The 24,640-nt window shown below is 54.0% G+C and overlaps 6 protein-coding genes across 7 annotated transcripts, besides 8 other annotated features; 2 read left to right on the plus strand and 4 right to left on the minus strand.

Moving 5' to 3' along the window:
* Positions 1-358: 358 nt before the first annotated feature.
* Positions 359-397: a tandem repeat.
* Positions 398-735: 338 nt separating this feature from the next.
* Positions 736-3,021, minus strand: EKO05_0007815 (Glutamate--cysteine ligase; the record flags this gene model as incomplete). 2 transcript variants are annotated; one of them, XM_038941109.1, is made up of 7 exons in its annotated part: positions 736-1,713; positions 1,761-2,343; positions 2,397-2,525; positions 2,573-2,721; positions 2,772-2,837; positions 2,889-2,961; positions 3,011-3,021. In XM_038941109.1, the coding sequence occupies 7 exons, from the start codon at positions 3,019-3,021 to the stop codon at positions 736-738; spliced, it is 1,989 nt and encodes a 662-aa protein (XP_038797048.1). The 2 variants fall into 2 exon arrangements, with proteins under 2 accessions (XP_038797048.1, XP_059493117.1); XM_059637134.1 differs by having other exon boundaries at positions 2,573-3,021.
* Positions 3,022-5,579: 2,558 nt separating this feature from the next.
* Positions 5,580-7,600, minus strand: EKO05_0007816 (uncharacterized protein; the record flags this gene model as incomplete). The annotated part of the gene is made up of 5 exons (XM_038941113.2): positions 5,580-5,674; positions 5,727-5,832; positions 5,888-6,220; positions 6,265-7,243; positions 7,572-7,600. The coding sequence occupies 5 exons, from the start codon at positions 7,598-7,600 to the stop codon at positions 5,580-5,582; spliced, it is 1,542 nt and encodes a 513-aa protein (XP_038797047.2).
* Positions 6,719-6,744: a tandem repeat.
* Positions 7,279-7,295: a tandem repeat.
* Positions 7,296-7,504: a tandem repeat.
* Positions 7,505-7,565: a tandem repeat.
* Positions 7,601-8,118: 518 nt separating the features above from the next.
* Positions 8,119-8,164: a tandem repeat.
* Positions 8,165-9,074: 910 nt separating this feature from the next.
* Positions 9,075-9,118: a tandem repeat.
* Positions 9,119-14,103: 4,985 nt separating this feature from the next.
* Positions 14,104-14,443, plus strand: EKO05_0007817 (uncharacterized protein; the record flags this gene model as incomplete). Its single annotated transcript, XM_038941100.2, has 2 exons — positions 14,104-14,220; positions 14,282-14,443. The coding sequence occupies 2 exons, from the start codon at positions 14,104-14,106 to the stop codon at positions 14,441-14,443; spliced, it is 279 nt and encodes a 92-aa protein (XP_038797045.2).
* Positions 14,444-14,665: 222 nt separating this feature from the next.
* Positions 14,666-14,748: a tandem repeat.
* Positions 14,749-14,798: 50 nt separating this feature from the next.
* EKO05_0007818 (uncharacterized protein) lies at positions 14,799-15,114 on the plus strand (the record flags this gene model as incomplete). The annotated part of the gene is made up of 2 exons (XM_038941079.1): positions 14,799-14,933; positions 14,989-15,114. The coding sequence occupies 2 exons, from the start codon at positions 14,799-14,801 to the stop codon at positions 15,112-15,114; spliced, it is 261 nt and encodes an 86-aa protein (XP_038797044.1).
* A 1,096-nt stretch (positions 15,115-16,210) lies between these two features.
* Positions 16,211-19,979, minus strand: EKO05_0007819 (uncharacterized protein; the record flags this gene model as incomplete). Its single annotated transcript, XM_059637135.1, has 2 exons — positions 16,211-17,630; positions 17,683-19,979. 2 exons carry the CDS (start codon positions 19,977-19,979, stop codon positions 16,211-16,213), a joined length of 3,717 nt encoding a protein of 1,238 aa, XP_059493118.1.
* A 619-nt stretch (positions 19,980-20,598) lies between these two features.
* Positions 20,599-23,448, minus strand: EKO05_0007820 (Alpha-glucosidase; the record flags this gene model as incomplete). Its single annotated transcript, XM_038941072.2, has 7 exons — positions 20,599-21,163; positions 21,215-21,471; positions 21,523-22,181; positions 22,231-22,356; positions 22,406-22,521; positions 22,574-23,165; positions 23,214-23,448. 7 exons carry the CDS (start codon positions 23,446-23,448, stop codon positions 20,599-20,601), a joined length of 2,550 nt encoding a protein of 849 aa, XP_038797043.2.
* Between the last annotated feature and the right edge of the window lie 1,192 nt (positions 23,449-24,640).

A 24,640-nucleotide genomic window follows, 5' to 3' on the forward strand; every position in this document is an offset into this window, starting at 1 on the left:
GGAGGTGCCACCGGCTTGAGACACGCGGGCTTCTGTGCTCAGTCGGGGGAGAAACGCAGATGCAGTCGGCGACAAGGTCGGACAAGTCAGTCGACAGTCGGTGTCTTTGCGCCTGCCTTGGCCTAGACACGCCCGTTCACCGCGCTGCCTGGCACCCGCCTCTGTCTGGCCCGGAACACGCCGAGGCCCTGCAGGCCTGCTCCCCGTACATGGCCCTGCTCCTCCACGGTGCCCCGCAGACACGCACCCATCAGCCCCATGGACATTTCATTTGCATTTGCATTTGCCAATGCAGCCTGTCGATACCTACCCATGCGCGCTTCGTGTCTGCTCGCGGTTCCGGGCTGACAGCTCCGCGCATGACACATGGCACTTGGCACACGGCACATGGCACATGTCAATCTGGCGGGAGATCTGCACGCGTGGGACCTGCATTGGCCGCCGCTACCGTCCAGCCCGTAGCCCCGTAGCCTGACGCGGACGGTCGCTGAACGCTGGTAGCCTCACGTCACTCCTCGAAAACTTCCCATGGTCTACCGTCCTTCTAAGTTCTACCGTCCTCTGTAGAGCTGAATTTCTAATCACGTGACTGTCCACCACCGTCGCCGACATCCAGCGCAACCCACGTGATGAGAGCGATGGGAGGTGCCGTGCAACGCTGATCCTGCTTGTATCCTCCGTGGTCCGCCCTAGCCATGGCTTTGTCCAATGCACCTCACGCCCTGAGCCTGCCGTCTACCGTCGTGAGCCCAACATCTCCTTCCCGAGGCCGTCCCTTCCCTCCTCCTTCGTGATCTGCTCGGCCGCCTTGACAAGGTCGTACGTAATCTCGTCGCTGACAACACTGTCCTTCTTGTAGTCTGCGTGCGTCTGCACAAAATGCCTGATCCACTTCGCAGCCGTCCAGTGCCTTCCGTCCGCCCGCTTCCTGATCAAGTCCAGGTACCGTGCCAGCTCGCACCGCGTCTCCACATCAACGTTCATGCTGTTGAGGTACGACTCGACGAGCGGGATGAGTCCGGGGAACCCGCCATCCGTGTGCTGCCCGTTGATGATCTCGTTGACGCTCATCTGCTCGTACTCCTCCTCAACAGGGCCAGGGGATGCTGGGCGGCTGGGCACGTCGGCTGGTGTGCTTGTGCCAGTTCCATGCATCCGGCTCGATGGATGCGACGAGAAGGGCTTTTTTCTGAACCAGAACTTCTGCGTCGAGACGGCGTCGCGAACGTGTGCCGTCTCCATGTTCTCGGATACGCGCGTGATGGGTATGTACAGGTTCAGGTGGAAGGACAGGATCGCGCGCGTAATCAAGACGATGAAAATGGAAAAGGCCGCGTTCTCAAAGTCGGTGATTTGTATCTCCATCGGCCGGAACTCAACACGCCAGCCAATCTCGGAGCCCACTGGCGGTGGCTTGAAGCGCATATGTTGCCAGTTGGTGGATTGCAGGTTCTCGAAGTGGTCGGCCTTGTCAAGGTCCAGTTCCTTGAGGTCTTCGTTGAAGACCACAATGGGATCACGGATGAATAAGTGGGCAAAGTGGGTTGCCAGAACCTCGTCCATACCGCCCTCGACGAGACGTTTCTTGATGTCGCCGTCGATGATGAGGTCAGGGTCCAGGTACTCGCGCCGTAACCGCGGGTCTTGAGAGATGTAGGTGGAGTTGGATGCGTACCGAGACTTGGGCAACCGCCAGCGATCATTCTTGAGAGGCTACCAACGTCAGCAATGTCGCCCAGGACACGTCGTCGTCTACTTACCTTCTCTCCCAGCTCCTCTGGCGTACGATCATCAACCGCTCGACTAATCTGGTTCCAGCGCACATCGGTGTCGGCCAAGAAGCCCTTGTAAACGGGTGTAGCTGCAGTGAGTGCAAGCAGAATAGGTCCCAGTGGGCTGAGCTGATCGTACATCGTCCGCCCTTCCTCAATGTTCTTGGCTTGGAACGTAATCTGCAGGCAGCAGCTGCCCATACCGAAAGCCATGGCATCCATATGGATGTAGTTGTCTGGAGCAGCACCATTACGGACATCGTCATCCTCGGGCCAATTGTGCAAGTCGTAGTTGACAGTCGGATCCTTCCAAGGCCATGGTGTGTTCTCATCCCTGAACACCGGCACGTTGACCTGCACTTTCCTGCCTCTCCGCCAGCGAATGTTAGCGGCCAAGGTGGGAAAGCGGATGTGTGGGTTTGCAATCTCGTCCGGCACGAACTGAGATCGTAGTTTTGGTCCTGATGGCGGATAGTCAGGGATCAGAGAGTCCTTGTTACCAAGTCGGGGAAACGTCGTCAGTGTGATGGGGAACTCCGTCGCCTCCATATGCTCCTTTGCGATTTTGCGTCTGCGCAAATGTTATGAGCATGCATACAATGACAGTCAGGCTCAGACACGTACCTCCACCTCATGTTCGGCTCGACATCCAAGAGGTCCTTGAAGCCAATACCCCACGGTTTCCCGGGAGTCGCTTCAAGCATGAAGCGCCCGAACTCGGGATGAAAGACGGGTGCAGGGTTGGCTATCCCTCTGCTATGGTCAACACGACTTCTCGGCATCCGTCGCTGTAGACTCACTTTGTGTCGCCTGTCTGTACATCAGGAACACCACCACCTTCGGCAAGCAGCTTTTCATCCGTAGCTAGCGCTGCAAGGATGTCTGCCTGGCGAAGAGACAACCGAACCTTGCGGTTGTTTTGATCATAGCAGACCACCAAGTACTCGATCTTCACCCTGGTCAGCGAAAGCTCTTTGCTCTTTTCAACAGCTGTTCTACCTCGTCTCCCCATAGCAGTGCATCTCTTTCTTTGCCTTTGTAGTCGCGCCAGATGGCCAGGAGTTGCTGCCACACATGTCAAATTCGACATCTCATGATACGCCGGTTCGAGCATACTTCAATACCCCAAGATCTGACATGACTGGCGACCTTCTTAGCCTCAGGCCACTCGAGCGGTGTTCCAATAGCACTTCTCCGGCATTAACATCTGCAATGAAAGCTGACAACGCATGTCTCACAGTAGACCCATTCCGTCACGATCTCCAAGGGCTCAATCTCTTTCCGGGGAAACGGGCGGTCCGAAGGTGTGTGATTGAACGACAGCAATAGGTAGTTTTGCACGGTGGCGGGGTTTGGTCGTTCCGAAAGCACGACAGATCTAAGCGTAGTGGGGCAGACTTCGGTCGAAACAGGTGGGATCTCACGAGGGCAACGCTGCGTCCGCGATGCGCGCAGGGTCGTGACAAGCAAGCAGGAGATGTGACGACGGTGACTCGAGACGCCAATGTCCAACGTCAGGAACCAGGCTGGCTGGACCTAACGATTTGGCTGACAAATGTGAGGGGACTGAGGTTTTCCGGCATTCCGAAGGGTGGAGCGATGTTCCGATCGTTTGTGGGTCTAGACGGCTTCACTACAACATCATCTCGTCAGCGCATGTTGATGCCAGTGAAGCCCGGGCACCTTGTGCCGCATCAAGGCTGCCTATTTCCGAGTGAGCACAATGACTTCCAAAAAGAGTCAACCCATGTTCGTCGTTCGATACAGCCGCGCTGTCAGCAAGAATCCGAACGGCTGTGTGCGCAGCTGTAGAGAAGAAAGCGTTGAGAAGTAGGAAGCGCTTGAACTTTCCGAAAATAGGCTTTACAGGTGCACTCTCACCTCCAGGAGCACAAGCACGATCTGCACGAGCAGAATTTGCATCTACTAGACTGCCGCCGGACAGGCTCTTGACTAGATTTTGGTTACGGCTCGTGGAGAAGCAAGGAGTCCACGACTGCAAACCTGCAAGCCCATGCCTCTAGTAAAGAAACCTCACATCCACTCTCCAGCGTGCACACGTGCGCATGGCACCAGAGATGTAACTGCACACAGACGTCAGAGGGGATCCGTCGAGCATCCAAGCCCAGCTTCAAGCCATGCCAAAGGACCCTTGGAACCCCAAACAACGCTTCTCAACGCTGCGCTGCGCTGGCTGCACCACACAAGCCCTCAACAGTATCTCAGGCTTCGCGCCTCTCCATCCATGCGCAACCGTTGCCAGCGGCCCACAACGCCCACCCAACCCCATCCACAGTGCGCCAACCCCCCAGCTCGACAACCCACCCTGCCGCCGTGCAGCAAGCCAGCACCCGCTCCGAAACAAGTCGACTTCCACATGACCGCTTTTTCGCCCAACAATCGGGATGACAATGTGTCGTTGGCAAGCCAGCGGGAACGCGCTCGTCCCACACCACCCAAAGCGGACAAAGGAGGGTCCAGCAAGCTTGGAAGTCGGGCAGCGCCCGTGGGCACGACGAACCGTCGATCTGAGATCGACTCTCTTGCGTGGTTACGGCAATAATCCGTCTCCACACGGCCGGTTTCTTCGAGAGTCTTTGGTTGGATGCGGCAGTCTTGTGTCACCCCCCCACTCTCCACCATCTCACTGTCTCAATAGACCGCTTCTCGTTCGCGCCGCCTGTGCGGGGATTCCGTAGGTGCATCGAGGCTGTCGTGCATTCGCTACGCAAACGAAAAGGCCACCGTGTGCTCGCCCCTCTCGGCGGCGTGCATGGCTGTCTTACTGGGATGGGAGGCTACGTTGTGCGAGATTCTTTCATCAGATCTCACTTGGTGGCACCATGGCAAACCAAAAGTGGCCTGACAGGTTCCCCTTCCGCAAAAACGGCTCCTTTGGTCTGGCCCTACGTACAGGTGTTTGGCGAAGAGATAGGGTTGTATCGACTTGACTCAGTCCACTACTGACTGGTCCACAAGCCGACGATCCTGAGCATCGTGCAAAAGAGGTGTAGTGGAGATCTAGATCTCGATAGGTATAGCATTTACGTAGCTAGGCCTAAAAGCCGCATGGTATCTCTTGAAAATGACAAAACACCTGACGCTTATGCACATCTGACAAAGTGCGAGTCATACAAAGGTGCCATGGAAAAACAACCTCTCGCTCACTGGCGAGTTTCTGATGCCAACGCCAGCCTGCGATGAATCCACCCTAATCTAGGATCAAGTATGAAGAACGCCATGAACCAGTGGTTGGGCCTAGTAGCCCTGCGCGTATGCCAAAATGCAACTGACGCTGGTATATAACAGTAAAAATCTAGCAAGAGTCTTCCAAAACGATCACGTGCCGTAATAGGAAGGCTTGATGTCTAAGAAAACCCATGAGTGTGCGAATAGTCTGGGATGTGTTCAAAGCAGCCTCACGTCCTCGCACGTGACCTGAGACTACCACTCAAACTCACCATCCGCTTCTGTGCATCGTTGAACTTGGTCACTGGCGAAGATATCGAACAAAGATGCTTCCAGATCCAACGTAATGTGTGAGGGACTCGTCTCTAATAAGACGTCCTATAATGGCATGATGTAGAACCGTACGCCAACGCTCCAGTAATAAAGCAAACGATGCTTGAAATGCTGTCGAGAGATGCAAGGAAATGGTGAGTAAGGGTTCGTGCCGGTTCGAGGGGTTACGAGAATAAACAGAGATCGGTCGAGGTAGCCACTGGATCGGAAGAGGAAGTAGCGAATCTTGTAGAGTACGCAGTGGACTTGAGTCTGGCCGACCGTGATTTGTAGGGCATCCGTTGCTCAGATTGCAGGAGAACCATGATCGATCGATTTCGGTCGGAGGTTAGAGCTAGTCATGGCATCTTTGCCAATTTTCCTGGTCAATTTCGCGTAATCTAGGGCATGTTAGTTGACAACTGACAAGAGGTGCAGCAAAGAGCAACTTACGAAGACCGCAGGCATTGCACAGGGTTCGAGCGCCATCGGGGCCTCTCCGCCACTCCGGTGTCTCAGCACGGTTGCAGCTATGGCATCGTCCGGGAGGAGCAGCTCGCTGTACCGAGGTCAGTATAGTACAATGATTGCATGATTGTTTCGGGCAGACTCACGCCTCGCTTTCGTGTCTTGTTATCCGCTCCAGCAAATCCGCCGCCGCTCTTCATGTCGTCGCCATAACTGCTCGACGTGTCATGTTCGTAACCATTGGCACGTCGGTAGTGAGCTTCTCGAGGTGGTTCGGCAATAGTGGCTTGGTGGTGGTTGAAGACAACATCTCTCATGCGTTGGAGCGACATCTGAACTCTTTCGCCTTGTTTGATCATGTCCTCAATGTCTTCCAATCTTGGTATCGATTGTGGTGTCATGCCAATACGCTGGTCCTCATGTGCCCTTTGGCGGTAGACCTTGGAGAACTCGGAGATGCGTCCACATCCATCAGCCATCTGAAATGGTCAGTCAAGTTGAGAAGAGGGTATGATTCACGCACCTCGTTCAAAGAAGCTTCCAGGTCGAAACTGTCTAGATGACGTTTGACGGACTCGCCGTAGGGTGCCAGACTAGCACGGTTGAGCTTCTTCTCTTCCATGCGTGCCTCGGTATTGTCGCGCAGCGACGTGGGGTAGTAGCGAGATGGTGCAGAGTAGGTTGATGCCGGAGGAGGGTATGCCGTAGGTGCAGATGCCGACAAGGGATAGGATGCATAAGGTGGGTAGCCATACTGGTGGTTCATAGGTTCAGCGAGCTGGGCGGCAGGAGGTTCGTAAGCCGAGGACGGTGCTGGAGGGTACGAGGAGTACGGTGGGTTTGGTCGCACAGCAGATGGTGGAGGTGATTGCGCGGTCTTGATAGGATGTAGTGACGGTAGTCTCGAGTTGTGTTGCGGCGCCAAGTGTGGTTGGCGTGGATCAAATGACGGTCGAGACATCGAGTCCGGTTGACCCTGGGGTGGTGGTGGTGGTGGAGCTGGCACCTGGGAAGTAGATGTGCTGATGAAAGGACTGCGAGGGTGCAAGAAGGGATTGACCGGTCCTTGAGCATTATAAGAATCAGGCTCGAATGGCCGCTTGCGTGGATCCGAGGGCGATGGGTTTGTGGAGGCCGGTAGGTAATGCTGAGGGGTTGATGCCGCAACAGAGGGTGGAGGTGGGACAGGCCCGGGGTATGGCAGCGACTGTTCTGCTCCCAGCGCTTCCGATATCGACGGCAGCGACTGTCGTGGTGCCGGCCTGTGGACATCTTTGTCGTCGCCAGATGTCCTGCGTGAATCCGGCGGCGATAAAAGACCAGCAAGCGAACCGGGTAGTGCGTTGGCAGGCGGCGATTGGTGTTGGGTGTGCGAATGCGACGGCCCCGGATAAGGATGCAACGGGTTAGCCATGGTGGGATTCGAGAGTTTTCGCTGGTAGTCGTGCTCTTCTTGCTTGAACCTGTTGGAGTCCATGTGGTTTATCGAGGGCAGGCCCGCACTGTGATGAGTGTATTAGCAAGTGATGATGAAAGAAGCCACAGCCATATGAACAGGAACAGGAGCAGGAGCAGGAACAGGAGCAGGAGCAGGAGCAGGAGCAGGAGCAGGAGCAGGAGCAGGAGCAGGAGCAGGAGCAGGAGCAGGAGCAGGAGCAGGAGCAGGAGCAGGAGCAGGAGCAGGAGCAGGAGCAGGAGCAGGAGCAGGAGCAGGAGCAGGAGCAGGAGCAGGAGCAGGAGCAGGAGCAGGAACAGGAGCAGGAACAGCAACAGGAACAGCAACAGGAACAGCAACAGGAACAGGAACAGGAACCAGAACAGCAAGCCTACCTTTGCCTGACAGTGTCCGGTGCCTCCATGGTGGATGCAGTAGTACGACGAGCGACGGCTCACGTTGGAGTGGTTGCAGCCTCGAACGGCCAGGGCGAAGCGCTGCAGCGACGCTGGTAACCGGAGATGGTGGGTCTGGTGGGTTGCCGTGTCGTTTTGGACAACGAGCGGTCGACGGTGCCTTCTTCAGCAAACACAAGCAAGCCACTTCCTCCCACTCCGCCTAGAAATTTCACTGTTGCGATGCCCAGTCCAGGCAGTCCAGGCAGTCCAGCCAAGCACTGCGAATCACCGATGCTACCGAGGGCTCTGGTTCTGCGTCTTCCTTCTCCAACAAGCATTCGAGAGGATTGAGCGTCAATGGGGTTCTGCGGGTCAATGGGCAGGCAGGGCGATGGTGTTGGTTGCTGTTTATGCTTGTGGGCGTGGATATCGGTGGCTGACGTAGTGTCGCAGGCGCAGGCACAATGGCGTTGGAGGGGTCGATGGAGGCGAGACACACACAACGTTTGCACTTTTCGTGTCCTTCTCTTACAACGCGCAGCTTTTGGGTCTGGGTACTCGGTTCTTGGTTTTTGCTTGTGGCTTCCTGGGGGGGGAGGCAGTATTCCCGGGTGGTGTGAAGGAGGGTTCGACAGGTTAGGCAAAGGCGGCGACAGCAGCAGCTAGTCTCGTGATCTGGTCTGACAGTTGGGTGGATTTGTCGATTCGGATCTCAGCGCCTTCTCTCGCGTGCAAGGGTGGCGTGAAAGGAAAACGAATGAGGATGGGGCACTGACGGGTCAAGCAGATGCAATCGGAGATGAACCGTGCCGACAGCGAGCCATGGCCAAGTGTGACGAGCCTTCTGCAGTGAGCAGGCAAGGATGGCAAGGATGTCCAGCAGCAGCACATCTCATGTTTGCCCCCGGCACGACATGCGGGCAGCGCTGCCTACTGGGCCTTGATTCTCCACGGCTCCAGCAGCGTCCCCAAAGCGTCGAGTGAGAGGGCAAGGATATGCGGCACGCGAATCAGGCCTTGCCATGGCTAGCTGCATCGGTCACATTCGCGCCTCGAAGCAGCACAGCACGCTTTCTTTGGCGTGGGATCAGCGGCTTTGCAGGGGCGAGCTGTGCGAGCTGCGAGAGCTGCGAGAAGCGCGCCCCTCGTGCACAGCCATGACAGACACCGGCGCTACGGAACGGGCTCCGTCTGCACTCAGAGGCGCGTCCGGGGCGCTTCTTCACCTTTTTTTTCTTTCTCTCTTCTCTCGATTCGCTGCGGTTGCGGTAGGGGGTTGGCATCGTTGGCTCCATGCGCGCAGATAGCGCCGCCGCGGACACGAGGTCAGATTCATCCATGCCCCAACAGGAACAGCCCGAGGGTGGGACGAATCAACGATGGGTGCGATCGAGATGGCAGCCGAGGGCCCACCTGTGCATTACGGGGGGTTTGCACCCACGTTCGTCTGCCCGCCGCTTGGTGGCACAGCGAACAGGCATGTCACGCAGAAGAAGGCTGCCAGCGCCCCCCCGCGCCCCCAGCGCCCCCAGCGCCCCCAGCGCAGAGCCAATGTAGACATGCTTTGTGCGAGCCGGGCACCAGCACCACAGCTGCGCTCGACAATGAACAGACAGCACGTTGGGCATCAACCACGGATGGGGTGCCTCGTCTAGCTCCATGGGCGAACGCTCCAGTCGGCGCGGCGCCAACGGGAATCTCCATGTGCACAGTGCCGCGTGCTCCTCGATCTGAATCGGGCACGGCACGATCAGGATGGACGTTAGCGGGGGCGGCGGAAGGCAGCCCCGGCCATTCATCGTTGCGTACCATGGCGAAGAAGTTGGAAGTCTGCTCGTCGCTCGCCGCTCGCTGAGTCGTGGCGGCTGAGTCGTGGCGGCTGCTCCGCTATCGTCGGCTAAGCGAGCATGTCAGGCCACACTCACCAGGGGCCCGTTGTGCATCACTGTCCTGCCGAACGACTCGGTTACGTCAGTCCAGACTCCATCACATGTGGCTTGCGCGCTTCAGTCCAGGCATGAATCCTGCTCTGGCCCATGTCTGCGCCCTTGTGCACAACGGGTGGGCCCTGGAGCATCAGGGCGGGTCCTGGCGCGCTGTCCAAGCTGGTTGCACCTGCCTTGACATGTACTGTGTACATACTGTGGACATCGTGCTTCCTTCCTACCCTGCGCCCCGTCAACCAAGCTTGCGACCTTGCTGTGTGAGTAAGCAGTACGGTAGCCTCGACGAATCATACATTCGTTGGCCGCGCGCAGCACTTCCCCATGTTCAACGCCAATGACGACTGTCCATGTCGGCTCGGATGATCGTGTTGCACGGGCAGACGCTGCTTCAGCAATGCCCTCTCGTACACCCCACAGAGAGCAACACGAACGACTGCTTGCGGACTCGCTGTCACATCCATCTCGTCTGAGCTGACCTCATGAGTGCTTCACCCGAGGTACCACCAAACTGGCAGCTGTTCATGTCCAGAACATGTCAGAAGTACTGGCGCTAGATCGGTGGCTTACAACGTGGAACCTGCATGGAACCTTCTGTGGCGCAATCAGTTTCCGTCCACACAGTCGTCCGCCCTGTTCATTTCTCTACGGTAGTCCTTTCTCTGTGCCTACCATCTAGTACGCGTGCAGTCACTGGCTGCCAAATCCAACACCGCACCTCCTTGGTCACGCACCTCTCGCTACGCGTGCATGCGACATAGCGTCATGTCGTAATAAAACCCTGCTTCTAAGCGAACACCAAAAGAGCTTCGGATGCATCGACGCGACCTATATGACAACTCACCTCCATAGAATGGCCACTTTGGACGGCTTCGCACCAGATCAAGTCTACTGCCCGGATAGTATGCAGTGCTCCACCTCAGCAAGTGGAGCGAGCTGCTACCTATTTACGAGTGTCTCAACGTCAAACGTTTCAGAACTCGGCCCCTGCAACGTATTCGCTCCCGCGTCTTGCTTCAGGCCAGATACGCAAGTGCAACAGCAGATGAACAGGCAGCTTTGTCAAGATGTAGCTGGAAATCAGGGCAGCGTCAATCATCGGCACAGTACGCTCGCTGGCGCACTGCAAACCACACCAACCTTTTGAACCGTTCACGTAGTCAGTCGCCAACATCTGCTTCCTATCACAGTACCTCCGAGCATCGCAAGCTACTGTGCAAAAGTGGCCCACAGTAACATGCATGTCGGAGAACAACTTGATCGAAAGGAAGCATACAGCGCTCCTCCGCGGCATTCATCATCTCGTCATGAGAATCAACCCGCTGGCTGACTGATTGAGCAGGATATTCACATGTGTGCGTACGACGAATAAAGGTGGTCTGAGCAATATAAACAGGTCTCCTTATGGTTGAGGTGCAAAGCCTGCCACCCTACCATTTGACACGCAGGCGCAAATACAAGACGAATCAAAGCGGGGCCCAGTCAAGGATTTCGAGTCCGCCGCATACATACTTCAAGTACGCCGATGGCTTGTCGCTGCTGAAACCAAGTCAGGCTGACGTGAATTGCCGGCTGCCATCCCCACCCACAACAGATCCTGCTGCTACCTCTACTGTACCTCCTGCATGGTCCCCGTTCCTAGGTAACGGAATACGGACATCGACCCAAACAGGTGTAATCCCGTGCGCTTAGCACCCTAGCCCACAATCCATGTATACGTCGTACCACCCTGCTTGAGCGAGCCGTTCGGCCACAGGAAAATGTTTCATAAGTGGCAGAGATGACGGTGCCTCAACCAGCCGTCAAGCTCCTTTCAGCAAAGATCGTCATATCGGCAACCGTTATAATGTGAATGCTGTATACTAGTATTCTTGAAGTGTGATCCATTTTACCGGCTTCCAGGGTCCAGACAGCAACTGACAGGACGCGCATAGTCAAAATCCTTTTAGGCACCAGAGCTTGGTGATCCTTATCTGCAACCCCCTTTTTCTGCTCTAGTCGCCTACAAAGGGCTTTAGCGAGCACTGTGGAGCATCCACGTAGGAGCGAAGCACGACAGTGACAATCAGATTGTTTTTCTTTTCCAGCCGCCTTGAATATTGTGACAGTGGAGCGCATGCTTATGTGCCTGGGTGGCGGGCTAAGCATGTCGGTATTTGCTTGAGATGCCTACAAAATCGTGCTACGGCGGCCGCTGCGGCAAGGCGGCCTCACTTTGGGGATCGCTGATCGGCAAGATGGCACGTCGTGTGCGCTCTTCTCATGGCGGTAATTGCGTGCATAATCTATTAGCTGTACTGACTCTCGACGCCAGCGAGAATCTGAATGACTCCGGAGCACCTCCCAGATTGTGCGTGCCATCAACAGCGTCGATCTGAAGCGAACCAGTCCACTCTGAACCTTGCTCCTAAAATTGTTGTTCTGTCGTTAGCAACAGCTGCGGATCCATTGATCCGATTTGCGGCACGGAAATATCTGCTTCCAAGTCTGCGGACAAGCAGGAAACCCTTAGATGCTGAGAGACCAGTCGATCGAATGTACCTGTTTCTGGCCAAACACATCCTCCATCTCTTTGTCCTTCTTCACTTTGCGTATCAACAAACCCAGCATTGTTGACCTTCACCAAGACGGATTCTAAAGTGCATTGAGGCTTCTTTTCGACCCCAGAAACATGTTGCTTCTGCTGTTACCAACCCACGACAGTGGTTGCATGCTGCAGTAGGCAACATGATCCACTCATCCCTGCGATGCGCACTCACCCTTCAAGGTCGTTTCCACCGTACACTTCACTCGCAGGGACCCGATATGAAACCGCAGTACAAAGTCGACGTGTCTTCCCACTTCCTTTGTTTTCGAGACGAATCGTCCAAAGAAAGCTCTGTGCGCTGCGAGTATTGCTTTTTGATACGCCCTCCCGCCGCCACAACTGCCACAACAGAACGTCCTGCGCTATGCCACCACCCGAAGCTCATTCTGCTTTTTCTAGGAGCCTGCAGATCAAGACCTAGGCCATATGCAAGGGATGGATGTGGTGGAGGCACGGATAACAGCGGGCGTACGCTCCCGCGAAGATCAGCACAAGCACACCCCTTCCGCTGCCGAAAAGACTTCGCCGCACGACCAATGGCGCTTTTGTTTTTGTTTTTTTCTGAGCAACGAGATCCTGGCCAACGGATGGCGCCGTTCCGGCATCTGGGTTCTGTAAGATGTGGTTGTCGTGGTCCATCTCTTTTGGGACGTCGTCGCCTTTTCTGTGAGAACGCTAGCTCCCGCAGAAAACGGCAACACGAACGCGAATCCGACGTCTCCAATGCGTTGGCGCACATCAGCCCGCCACAAGGTTGATCGACGTCGCGAGATTCCCTTGGTTTGCCTAAAATCCTACAATCCTCCAGGCACAGAGATCGTGCATCCTTTCGGGAGTCAAATTCTGGTGCACAGGAAGAGTGGTACGGCAGCCGAATGCGAACGCGAGTCTCCTCTTTGGCTGTATATCAACATCATTTGATCCACACTCCGACATGTTGCTTGTTTGCATCGAGGGTCTCACTGCAACATCCGACAATCTCAAGACCTTTTGTTAAGCCTGGACTCCTGGAGCTGAGCAGAGTTCAATGCGGCACGCAGCGCACCGGCATCTGCCGAAAGGAAAATGCCATGCCTGGCCCAATGCGGCAATTCAGGCGATGCTATGCAGTTGGGTAGGCTTCTTTCTGCGGGACACGACGCTGCTGCGATCTCCAAGACGTGGATCCTCGATCGACTCATTGCGTGTGTCCCTTGCTCGATCGCCGGGTTCGAGGGGCGTGCGCCGGCCATCTGGCTATTGAACATGCATATACGAGAAGCAAAGCCAGATAAGATCTCCAACCGATCTATCAGATGCACTAGCTACGCGAAAACATGTCGCCGATGGGGGCTACCCTGTTAGAGAGAACATTTGTGTCACAAAGTCCGCGATTGCACACCGGTATGGCGCCCCCTTCGATTTGCTCAATTTCTCACAGACTTCAAAGCCTACTGTCACCCAAGTAAGACTAATGCGTGAGATAGACCTGCACAGACTCAAAGTACGCTTATTAATCTGTTCTTTGCTTGATTGCATGTAAATGCCGAGTCCCCAGGTGTGTTTCGTTCTGTCGCGAGCAGTGCGGATACAATTGCGAGAGTGCATGGCCGCCTATGATCACAGTTGACGGCTGGGGATGACGAGAGGAGATGCATTTTCTAGAGCGAGACGGTGGAGGGGAGTTCTTGAATGCTTTCATGATCTAGCTAGACCTTTGAGTTCGTTCTCAAAGACCTTCACAAGCTTTGGTCAAGGCTGGCCATAGGCATATTTAGCACACGAGACAGTGGAACAAAATAGGGGAAATTGAGAAATCAGCGAGGGAGCCTTCTCTCACTGCTTTCACTCACTTGTCCTCCCATGACGAGCTCGCGCTCGGGAACCACGCTTCCTCACCCAAGTCACCGTTTGCTCACAGCCTTTCACCTTTCCATCAACCTCTACCAGCACAAAACGACCGAAGCAAGCAATCTCGAAACGCCAACCAAGGGCCATGCTCCATCTTCGCCCCCTCATGATGTTCATCGGCATACTCTTCACGGTCGCTATCATCCTCCCCGCTGCCACAGCTTCAACTTACAAGCCTACCACCTCATGCGCCACCTGCGAATCGAGGGTCCACGAGTGTATCAAGGTACCTACATGCTCTCATTTCACTCACCCACATTTGTTGCGAGTGCCGACGCTCAACACAGATGTGCAAGGACAGGTATGAGGATGACATGTCACTCGCCTGCAAGGTCGCCTGCGAGTGCAAGGTCTCCAAGCAGAAGAAAGACTGCGCCGAGAAGTGCGGATTGGGCTGTGAGAGCGAGATTGGAAAGACCGATGCTCGGATTGGAGCGAATGAGGAGTAGAAGACGGACGGCATGGGACTTGTCGAGGCGGTGGGATAGGTCGACTGGTCTGAATCTGATACTCAAGTCCAACGAGTGGATTGGAACTTACGGTTACGAGTGAAGACTTGATTTCCTTCGCCTTGACTTGCGTTTGCTCCCTCACCGCTCGTACAGCTGGGCGCGGTCCTTCACCTGTGCCGTCGCTTCCCTCGCCTTCTACAGAAACGACCACTCTCCAACCTCTCCTCTCTCTCTCTCTCTCTCTCTCTCTCTCTCTCTCTCTCTCTCTCTCTCTCTCTCTCTCTCTCTCTCTCTCTCTCTCTACAAAACCCTCACATATCACCCACTACTTCTCTCATAACAACTTGCAACCATGTTCCACCGCCCCGCCCTCATCCTCAGCTTCCTGCTGCTCGCCCTCTTCATGCCTACCGCAAACGCCGGGCGCCACAATCCTCCTCCTCGTAATTGCACCGAATGCACCGCGAAGATGGAGAAATGCCACGAGGTACCTGTCTCCTGTTCTGAACCGCTACATGCGAGCGCACTCACTCATATCACAGACCTGCAAGGCTATGACCGAGGACAGTTGCCGGTTCTACTGCGAGTGCAACGTCGCCGAGTCGGACCACTTCTGCCGCGACTCGTGTGGAATCGGAGGACCGGAGTCTGCGTGTGGATACTTCTAGCGCTGAGTGCAGATGTTGGGTATCGGGTTCGCTTCACCTGGAAGGAATTGAAATATCAAGGGCTCGTTTGGAGTTCCCGATTAGCATATCCCTAACGGGGCACGTGCAGACGGGGATACTATGGATGGAATGGAGAAGCAAGTTCATGTCTGCTGTGAACCTCATCACTACCTTGCTCGAGACTCGTGACTGAACGCGCCGTGTTGAACGCGTTGCACTGAAGTGCTGATGCCTCTCACCGCGTACTTCCTCACCTCGGCTCGCGTCTGCGCGGGACTCGGGCGAAACACTTTCGCTTCAGGTGCTGTGCGTGGGTGGTGTATATCTCGGGACTCACTGCACCGTTTTTCCTTATGCCTCGATCTCTTCCTCTTCCAATGAGTCCGAGGAATCAACTCTCTCGCTGCAATCCACTATCGTCCAACAGCAATGTTCAGCCACATCCGTCCCACCCCCAGTCTCAACCTCGTGCTGCTCGTCCTCCTCTTCACCGCCGCGTCCGCACACAAGCACAAGCAAACATGCAACGACTGCCGTCCGAGGTATTTTTCTTTTCTTCTGCTGCATGATAAGCAATCCGGCGTTGTGCTCACACGGTTCCTCACCCTGCAAGAAGTGATCATGTAGTGACTCTTGGTTGAGGGATGTGACGACGTCGCCTGCGGGAACGACGGCGAGTGTCAGCTTTCCAACCTGGAGAAGGTGTGCCGCGAGACGTGCGGATTTACTTGCAAGTAGCGCGTCGCGGCTTATGGCGCCTGAACGCTGAGGGGGGAACATCCAGGCATTGGTCCGAGTGGGCGACAAGAAACCTTCGAGTTAGATGGGCTGGTGTGAAGTGTTCATGATGTTGAGTTCGATAGGAAGGCTGAGGGAAATGGGGTGATGAGTTCTAGTCAATGCTTGAATGCTCTACCTTCTAGACACCGTGATTCTGCACCCCTCTAACGCTCGATCTACGAATTCGTCAGGTAAATCAAATGGGTATGCGTTTCGAAGCGAGCCCTTCGTACCAAAACGCCATGTGCGCAACGTGACACTTTCTCTACACATATGCTCTCTTCACAAAAAGTACCAGCTTGTCTCCTGTTCTTGGCTAGACCTCTTCGGAAGCAGTCGCAGCCAAATCCTTCAAAAGGTCTTTCACCTTGACCAGCAACTCGGGCACCCTGAACGGTTTACTCACAACATCATCCATTCCGCTCTCCCTGGCGGTAGCAATCTGCTCGCCTCTCACATTCGCCGTCACCGCAATGATCGGTACGTATCCTTTGATCTCGCCATCATCCTGCATGCGACGAATTTCTCTTGCACACTCTAGTCCGTTCATTTCAGGCATCTCCCAGTCCATTAGGATTACAGAAAGAGGGATACCGTTGGGCGTATAGTATGCAGTCTTCTTGAGCTCAGTAAGCGCGAAGAGTCCGTTGTCCGCGGTGGAGACGATACAACCGGCTTTTCGAAGCTGCTTGGCAAGGACTTTTTGGTTGACGATGTTGTCTTCTACCACAAGGATATGAAGTGGGCCTCGGTTTGATGTGTCTCTTGTTACACCGGTTTTCGGCGCCTCGGCCATAATCTCCTTTACCGTTGGCGGTTTGATATCCATACCCGATACCGATGCTGCAAGGTCGCGATTTCTCACAGCGTGGTCGGTGGACTGGCTTGTGATCGTGCGGCTCATGACGGGTCGGCTCGACGAGACAGTGCGCTTGCACTGAATGAAGAAACCAAAAATACTGCCCACGCCTGCTTGAGATGATACGCCAATTTGTCCGCCGTGCAATTCAGCGAGTTGACGCGAGATGAAGAGGCCGAGTCCACTGCCTCCGTAGTGTGCGTGAGTGCGTGGAGAGGCTTGTGCAAAGCGTTCGAACAGCAACTCCTTCTCGTCATGGGTGAGTCCGCACCCGGTGTCTTGCACCTCTACGCGCAGGTAGATAAGGTCCCCAGCACCCCAGTCATCACCAGTCGTTATATCGAGCAGGGGTACTCCTCTTGTTGGGACGAACTGGAACTCCTTTCCATAGGTGTCAGGTTCAGCTGACGATGCGCTGACATGCACAGATATCGACCGTTGTGGTTCGGCCTGTGTAAATTTGATCGCGTTCGTGATGAGGTTAACTGTGATCTGAAGTAGTCTACTAGGGTCCAGCAAAACCCAGTCGATGTTGAGGTCCTCCACAGACCGGTCTGGGTGAAATGTGAAGTCGATGTTTTTAGCCTGAACCTCCGGCTTGAACATACTCATGGCGCGCTGGACAACCGCCAACGGTTGCGCAGGTACTGGAGTAATGAGCAAGAGATTTGAGTCGAGCTTGGAGACTGTCAGAATGTCGTCAACGATAGATTTCTGATGCTGCACGCATAGAGCGATGTTATTGGCCGCCTCTATACAGTCTGTGATGACACCTTGATCTGCTTGGCCGAAAGGATGTTGAGAAAGCGTGTCCCGAATGTCATCCGAACAGATGAGAATTGCGGAAAGAGGATTCCGCATCTCGTGAGACGTGATGCTGGTTACACCTGTCAGTTACCGCAACAAGGTTGTATCAAGGGGTTACGTACTCAATAAACTCGTTCTGCTGCCGCTTTGTCTCTTCGGCTTCCCGAATTCTTGTTTCTTGCAGGCCTTGCGCCCACTTCATCTGTGATATATCGGTGATGGATCCCATGATACTGACGACCTGGCCATCAGGACCTAACTCAGGGGAGGAGCTTGCCAGGACCCAGTGTTCAATGGGGTTTCCGCTGAGATCTCGAGGTTGTACATGCGGGTTGTTAAGTCTGAGCTCACGTGTGCAAGCTGTCTTCGTCTCCACAAGTTCATCCCACATCTCCCGACATGGCTCTATACTTTCTTCTGCCATTACGGTAATGAACGTGAACTCCCTGGAACCTTCTCTTGCGTGCCCTGTCATTTCAAAGTATCTATCGTTGGCTTCCAGAAGCATGCCTTCGGGACTGAGTAGATACATGCCTAGAGGAGAAAGCTCGGTCATGCGACGCATACGACTGGTTTGAAGCACCAACTCACGGCTCAGCTGCTCACGTTGAATTTGAGCAAGCTCTGCCGCATTCCTACTTCGCTTCATTTCGTCTTCGAAAAGCATGACAGACGCGAGAGACGTCGCCAATTGTCTGTTGAGCATCGCCGCAAATGCCTTGTACTCGTCGTCGTAAGCCCTGCGAGGCTGTACACCAACCAGCAGGAAAGCGAACACCATTTCGCCATTCGTCGGTCGGAGTGGAAAAATTATGGCCTCTCTACATGGGTCCCCATACCCTCGCCACGTGATGCCTTCAAGTAAAGCTTCTGGTAATGTTCCGTCTCTTGTCTGTAACATTGTGGGCTCACGCGTCCGCATAGCCTCTCTGAATGCTGGGACGAATCCTTCTTGACTGCGCTTCAGATCGAGTTTTCGTGGTGACGCAGGGTGCCCCTCAGGTATGCCGATGGCTCCTTCTAGAAGACAGGACTTCAGCGATATAGTACTATCTGAAGAATGGGAGGCCGTGTCCGCATCATCGTTGTCGACGATTGAGTACAAGAGCGCGAAAGGGACATCGTGAACATTGTGCTCGAGTCCCTCTAAGCAACGCTTCCAAAACTCTTTTACGGTACGCGTTGCGTTCAATCGTTCGCCAAGGTATCTCAACATGTGCATCCTCCGGCTGCTGACCGTCTGTTGCGTTGTTTCGAAAGGTGAGTTGTAAAAGCCCAAGATCTTGTCTGTTCCACCGTACATGGGCGTTATAGACCAAGAGAGGAAAGTCTCCTCCAGGTATCCAAACCGGTTGATTGGCAGGTACTCGTTTTCTCTTCGTTCTGCCCTCCCAGTGAGTGCGCACTTCTGGAAAACGTGTGCAATACTGTCCCAGACTTCGGCAAAAGGACCCGCCAACCCTGTACCCATGAGTTCCGGATGCTTGTTTCCGGCGACTTCGACCTTGTACGCTTCGTTGTAAATGACCGTTAACTCCTCGCCCCAGAATAATGCACATGGAAAGGGATTGCGGATCACAAGATTCACGACTTCTCGTAATGATGAAGACCAAGTGCTCATAGGGCCCAGGGGTGTGCTCGCCCAATCAATGCTCCGGACTAACATTGCGTGCTCTGTAAGGATCCCTTTGGGCTTTGCGATTGTGAAATCAGGAACAACGTTGTCTGACAGTGATATTGTCACAGACGAACTGCTGCCTGTGGAGTTCTTACCCGTTATCTTACTGGAAGCGTTAGAAATATTCGTAGAAACCGTGTCGGATTGCTGATAGGTTAGACAAAGCGCATTCGTCGGTGCTGCGGATACAAGAGCTGATGCTTTGCGCGCCTTTGCGGCTTCAGAATCGTGTTTGATCGCTGTGGGTCGTGATGGTAGCGCAGCACAAAGCCCACTTTTCGGTATATCGGATGCGCGGTATAGGGCGTTGCCAGAAATCATTCGCCATCTTTGACGAATAGTGGATCCCGTCCAGAGTAAGCCTTGGTATAGGAGCGTAAGGGGAAAGACATCTTTTGAATTATTAAACCTGCTGATGCCTGTAGCCCAGTTTCGAAACTCTTCGTATGTCGCTGTAGCGGAGTCCCTGTTTTTTTCGGGGGGTTCGGTGATGCTGTCCAGCAGCTGGCTGTGCAGCTTCAGCGCTGCATTGGAAAAGGCCGGGCGTATCGTGGTGACTTCGTTCACAAAGTCTGGGTCGAGGTCGATAATGAAGGTGGGCCGAGAGTCCTCATCTAGGATTTCCTTCAGACTGAGGCTGTCCAGTTCGACCAATGCGGCATCCTCTAAAGCATCCGTTCCATCCGCTGCGTGTGTCACATCTGCTGGGGGTGTGAACGATCCATGGGATATGTCGTCCATCGTTGAAGGCGTAGACATCACCGCAAGCCTCTTACCCAGAGAGATGCTGATGGGGGTGCACTGCAGAGATCGGTGGGGTGAGCCGGTTTTCTGCGATTGAAGATCTGGAGAATCGGTAAGACGCCGCACGCTTGACGCCACAAGCGCAACAGGTGTCTCGAACACGGCGCCGCCGCACTGGAATTACTGGCTGTAATTTAAAGACCCTTCGCCTTGCACTGACAGCCGACGGCCTTCCCAGACCGCCTCTTGCATCGCATCAACGATCCAAAAGACATTCCTTCGTCGTTTTCATCCTCCTGAATGTCTTGTTGCCATTGCTGACGCGTGCCGGCGGCCCGATGACGTCGAATTCGAACCGCTTGCCGTGGTTTCAGTGCGATCCGCGGAATCTAGAACATCGCCTGGTGCGAAATCTTAGCACTGCGCGCCTGCAAGGCTGGCCATGGAGTGTGCCACTGTTAATGGTGAGTCGTCAAACAGCTTTGTTGGAGATACGATCGTAAAGCGAAGTAGCCCACGAGATATTTTCACAAGACATAAACGCGAGTGCAAGTATTATCAACAAGTACAGAATGCGCTAGTAAGATGACGTCACGGTCCGATCCCATTGACTCGATCATACCTTCTTCAACCCTCCGATATCTACACTCCAGCCAGCATCGAAGCCTTTGTTCAACTCGTACGACTGCGCGTCACCACTACCCATCACAGTGATGCTCTTGATCCGTAGGACGGTTGAAAACCCAAATGTTCCCTCGGCAGTGAGGGTTGACCCACTGAACGTAAACGTGATTCCACTGGTCCCAGACTGCTCGAGGCTCTCGCCGTCGTCAAGATACAGGGATCCGCTTGCACTCCCGTCGCTCTTGGGTGCAATGAGAAGCTCGAAGGGCTTGTCACGAAGCGCTCTGGTCGTGTTTGCGCTTTCGGTGCGCATAGGCACGATAGATCCACCATGAACCAGGACAGGGATGTCTGTATCGGGAACATCGGAGTATGTGATCGTACTTCCAGCCCCCTGCACAGCCTTGCGTGTGAAAAGATCATACCATACACCGGCAGGTACGTAGAATGAGACGGATGATGCAGATTCTTGCGTCACTGGATTGACCATGAGAGAAGGGCCATAGAAGAACTGCGTCTCGATTGCATACGTGTTGGCATCTTTAGGATAGTGCATCCTGCATATTGTGAGCGTTTGAAGAAGAATACGTGAATGGACAGTAACTTACCAGAGAGGTGCAAGCATTGGGGTTCCGTCCACCGTCTGCTTGTGCATAGCTGTGTAGATGTAGTCCAGAAGCTTGTAACGAATGTCGATCGCCTTCTTTGCAGCGGCGGTCACAGATTCCCATCGATAGGCTTCCTGAGACATTGCGCCATCTACGTTGTGGTTCCTATAGAATGGATAGAAAGCTCCCAAAACGGTCCACCGCGCACAGAGGTGCTCAGTAGTGTCGTTCAAGAACCCACACACATCAGCACCAGCCTATGAAATGTCAGTTCTGTTGTTTAGTGATACACAGGTTGTAGTACATACCATAGGGACTTGAAAGAATGCGACAAATTGAAGTAGATGACGGATAGAAGTCAGGTACTGATCCCATGCGGAAACGTTGTCACCCAACCAATGCCCGACGTAGCTACCGGCACCAACAAAGGTACTGCGAGTGATTACCAAAGGACGCTTGTCGGGTCGTCTCTTGAGCATGCTGTTGCGACTAGCCTTACTCATCATGGTTCCGTATAAATTATGTGTATCGTATTCAGTCCAGCCTCCCTGATGGATCAGGTCGGTCTGAGCGGTCTTGTTACTAAGACTGCCTGCTGCATTCTTGATCTCATAGGAAGGGGAAAGGAGATCTCGATTTGGAAGCCCCTTCTTGTCCCCACCGGATTGTCGACGTGGAAGGCTGCGTTTTGTTGAGGCGCCGTCCTTCTGATCGCATGGAAAATCACAGAAACTGGAAGGCTCGTTCATGTCGATCCAAAGTGCGTCAATATCAACTCCAAGGTCTTTGTTGAAGAAGGTGGTAAACTCATTGTCCCAGTAGCCCTGCGTGTTCTGGTGGAACCAATCCGGAAAGACAGCTGTGCCGGGCCAGACGCTGCCTTTCCAGGGCACATTGGCACTGGTTTTGATGAAAGCATCCGCTTCTACGCCTCGGTTGTAAGCATCGTAGTCCTGAGCAGCAACAGCTAAAGCATATCAGCGGGGTATTGATGAGGTAAGATTTAGACGACTCACCTGGATCGACCATAACAATGTAATGTTGATGCTTGCTGTGTAGATCACTGACAAGATCACGGACCTCTGCGAGTGGAAAGTTTTGACCCAATGTGAACACCTTGTAATGATCCATGTAATCGATATCTACAAAGATTAAAAATTGCCAGTCTTTTAGATTGTGTGCGTGAAGTACCTGTCCACATTGTCTCGAGAGGGATGCCAGCTGCGCTGTAGTTCGCAACTACCGCTGCAACCTCACCAATGCTCTTGTATCCGAATCGGCATTGATGGAAACCTAGTCCCCAGTATCTGTCGGCGTCGTTAGTGCAAGTTCTGCCACGCTGTATTGGGTTGCGCATACGGCATCATCGCTGCTTTGTTGGTGATTTCGCTGTACTCGCGAGCAACATCGAATGGCATCGGTCCGGCTAAGAAATATAGATCAATGACTCCACCGATCGTATTGTACTCCAGATATTGGCCATCGTCGTCGTTAATCTTAACATCCATACCGTTACTGTTGAGCAACAGCACACCATGCGACAACCCAGATTCTGCCCGATGCTCGAAGTAAACTGGGTGAGTTCCGTAAAGATTCGTGTTTAGAGGTACAGCTCCAGCATCACGTGCCCACAGGGTTCTGACATAGTTTGAGGTTGGCAGTCGCAGTGAATCAGTGTGCTCGCCCAGACCGTATAGTGACGGGTTGTCTGGCAGAGAAGTTCTGAGCCGCAGGTACTGCGTCTCGAAAACAATGTTAGAACCCTTCGTGCTGAAGAGGACTTCGCTATTGCTTTTGCGTGTTACAGTAAACGAGAATGGTTCTTCCTCCACAGAAACGTCGAGCAATGAGACATCCGAGTTGGTCGAGCCGGAGGGACGCGGCACAACGAAGCCTGGCACTTGGTATACCTGCTGGTCTTTATCGTAAATCATGACATGGAGGCGAGAGTCTGAGTTGAATTAGGCACAAGCCGTCATGTGTTGACGCGCGAACGTACCGGTCTGCCATTCTGCCAGAAATTTGAGGTCCGTCAAGTCTGGACTGTAGATGTTGCATGCCGTTCCAGCCAATGTCAGATCGGCTGTGACGCTATTGTCTGAGCGCACGACATTGCTGGCTTTGTACCCGGGACAGTCGTCAGCTCTTCTGAGAGGCACAGCAGTGCCCCAACGGACAAAGCTGACCCACAGTAGGAAAAAACTTTGCAACAATGTTGTTGTTAAGACGGGCATAGCGGAGAATGCGGTCAAGGAGCCATTGGCATGGGGAACCCATGTCTGCTCTATATAGTTTACTAACACATGGCTCTTAGCCCTTGCTTTTTGTGATCATCATAATCGCGGAAATTAAGTTGACATGTGGTGAAGGGTTCCACAAGACCTCATGATGAATGGTGATCTTACAATTCGTCACGAGTGCTTCCAGTATGCTCGAGGGCGCTAGAGCCGGAAACATGCAGGGCAACCGGCTGTGCGTGGCCGCTGGTGCGACGCAGTCGCCGAGTTAGGTTGTTGATGGGGTTGTTAGTAAGAAACAGAGAGCTGCGAGTGGTTGGAAAACTCAGAGACTGCAACGATGGGTCTGTATGAAGCCACGGCGATCCGCCGTTTTCCATTAGTGATGATGATGTGCAGAGCTAAAGGTACTTTGGTGTAATCTTGTGGGGAAAATTACAGCCTCATCGAGCCACGTGCGAGCATCGTTGACGAGCGCCAACACATACCTTTGTACAACGTCGTGCCGCGCATGGGAACTGGAGATAATAGTTTCACGAGGAGATTATATGATGAATTCGCAGCTTGTGCTTCCTGTTGTCCTGCAATCAACTGCGCGAATATGTGAAGATGTTCCAGGATGCGCTAGAAGTTTACATTACGTTGCATAGCTTCTTTTCCTCTCTACACACTCGAAAGGGTAAGAATGATTGGCATCAGGCATCCCTACGCGAACGGTCACAAGCCACCATCAACAACATCCACTGAACCGCTCATTTCCGCCATTCGGGATACCTTCCAATAGTCATCCGCGCACCATTAGAGCTCGTGCTGTTATAAATGCCGGTTCTCATCCACAGACGTCACCTTCGCACTCTGTTCGCCAGTAAGGATTCTGCTTGACGGACCGCGGCTGCGACCGCTGCCTCCCTTGCAGCGCCCGCACGATCTGGGCTGTTGTTGAAGTAGATGGGTCACAAGTCGAGTCTTGACAGACACATCTTCACGATTTCAGGGATGCTCAGCAGACCATTCCTAGTCCTGCTAGGATGTTCTCAGCCGGTGGGAATCTTGGGTTGAGTTTAGGTGCGACGATCCGCATCCACTACTCCTGCACAGCGGCCTTGCGATGTGACAACGGGTGACGACATACCCCAGACTTTCTTCGTCTCCAGATTGCCGAGGAGACCTTCTAGCGGTCAGGCGACGT

The sequence above is a fragment of the Ascochyta rabiei genome, chromosome 13 (genome assembly GCF_004011695.2).
Source record: "Ascochyta rabiei chromosome 13, complete sequence".
Classification (NCBI taxonomy): domain Eukaryota; kingdom Fungi; phylum Ascomycota; class Dothideomycetes; order Pleosporales; family Didymellaceae; genus Ascochyta; species Ascochyta rabiei.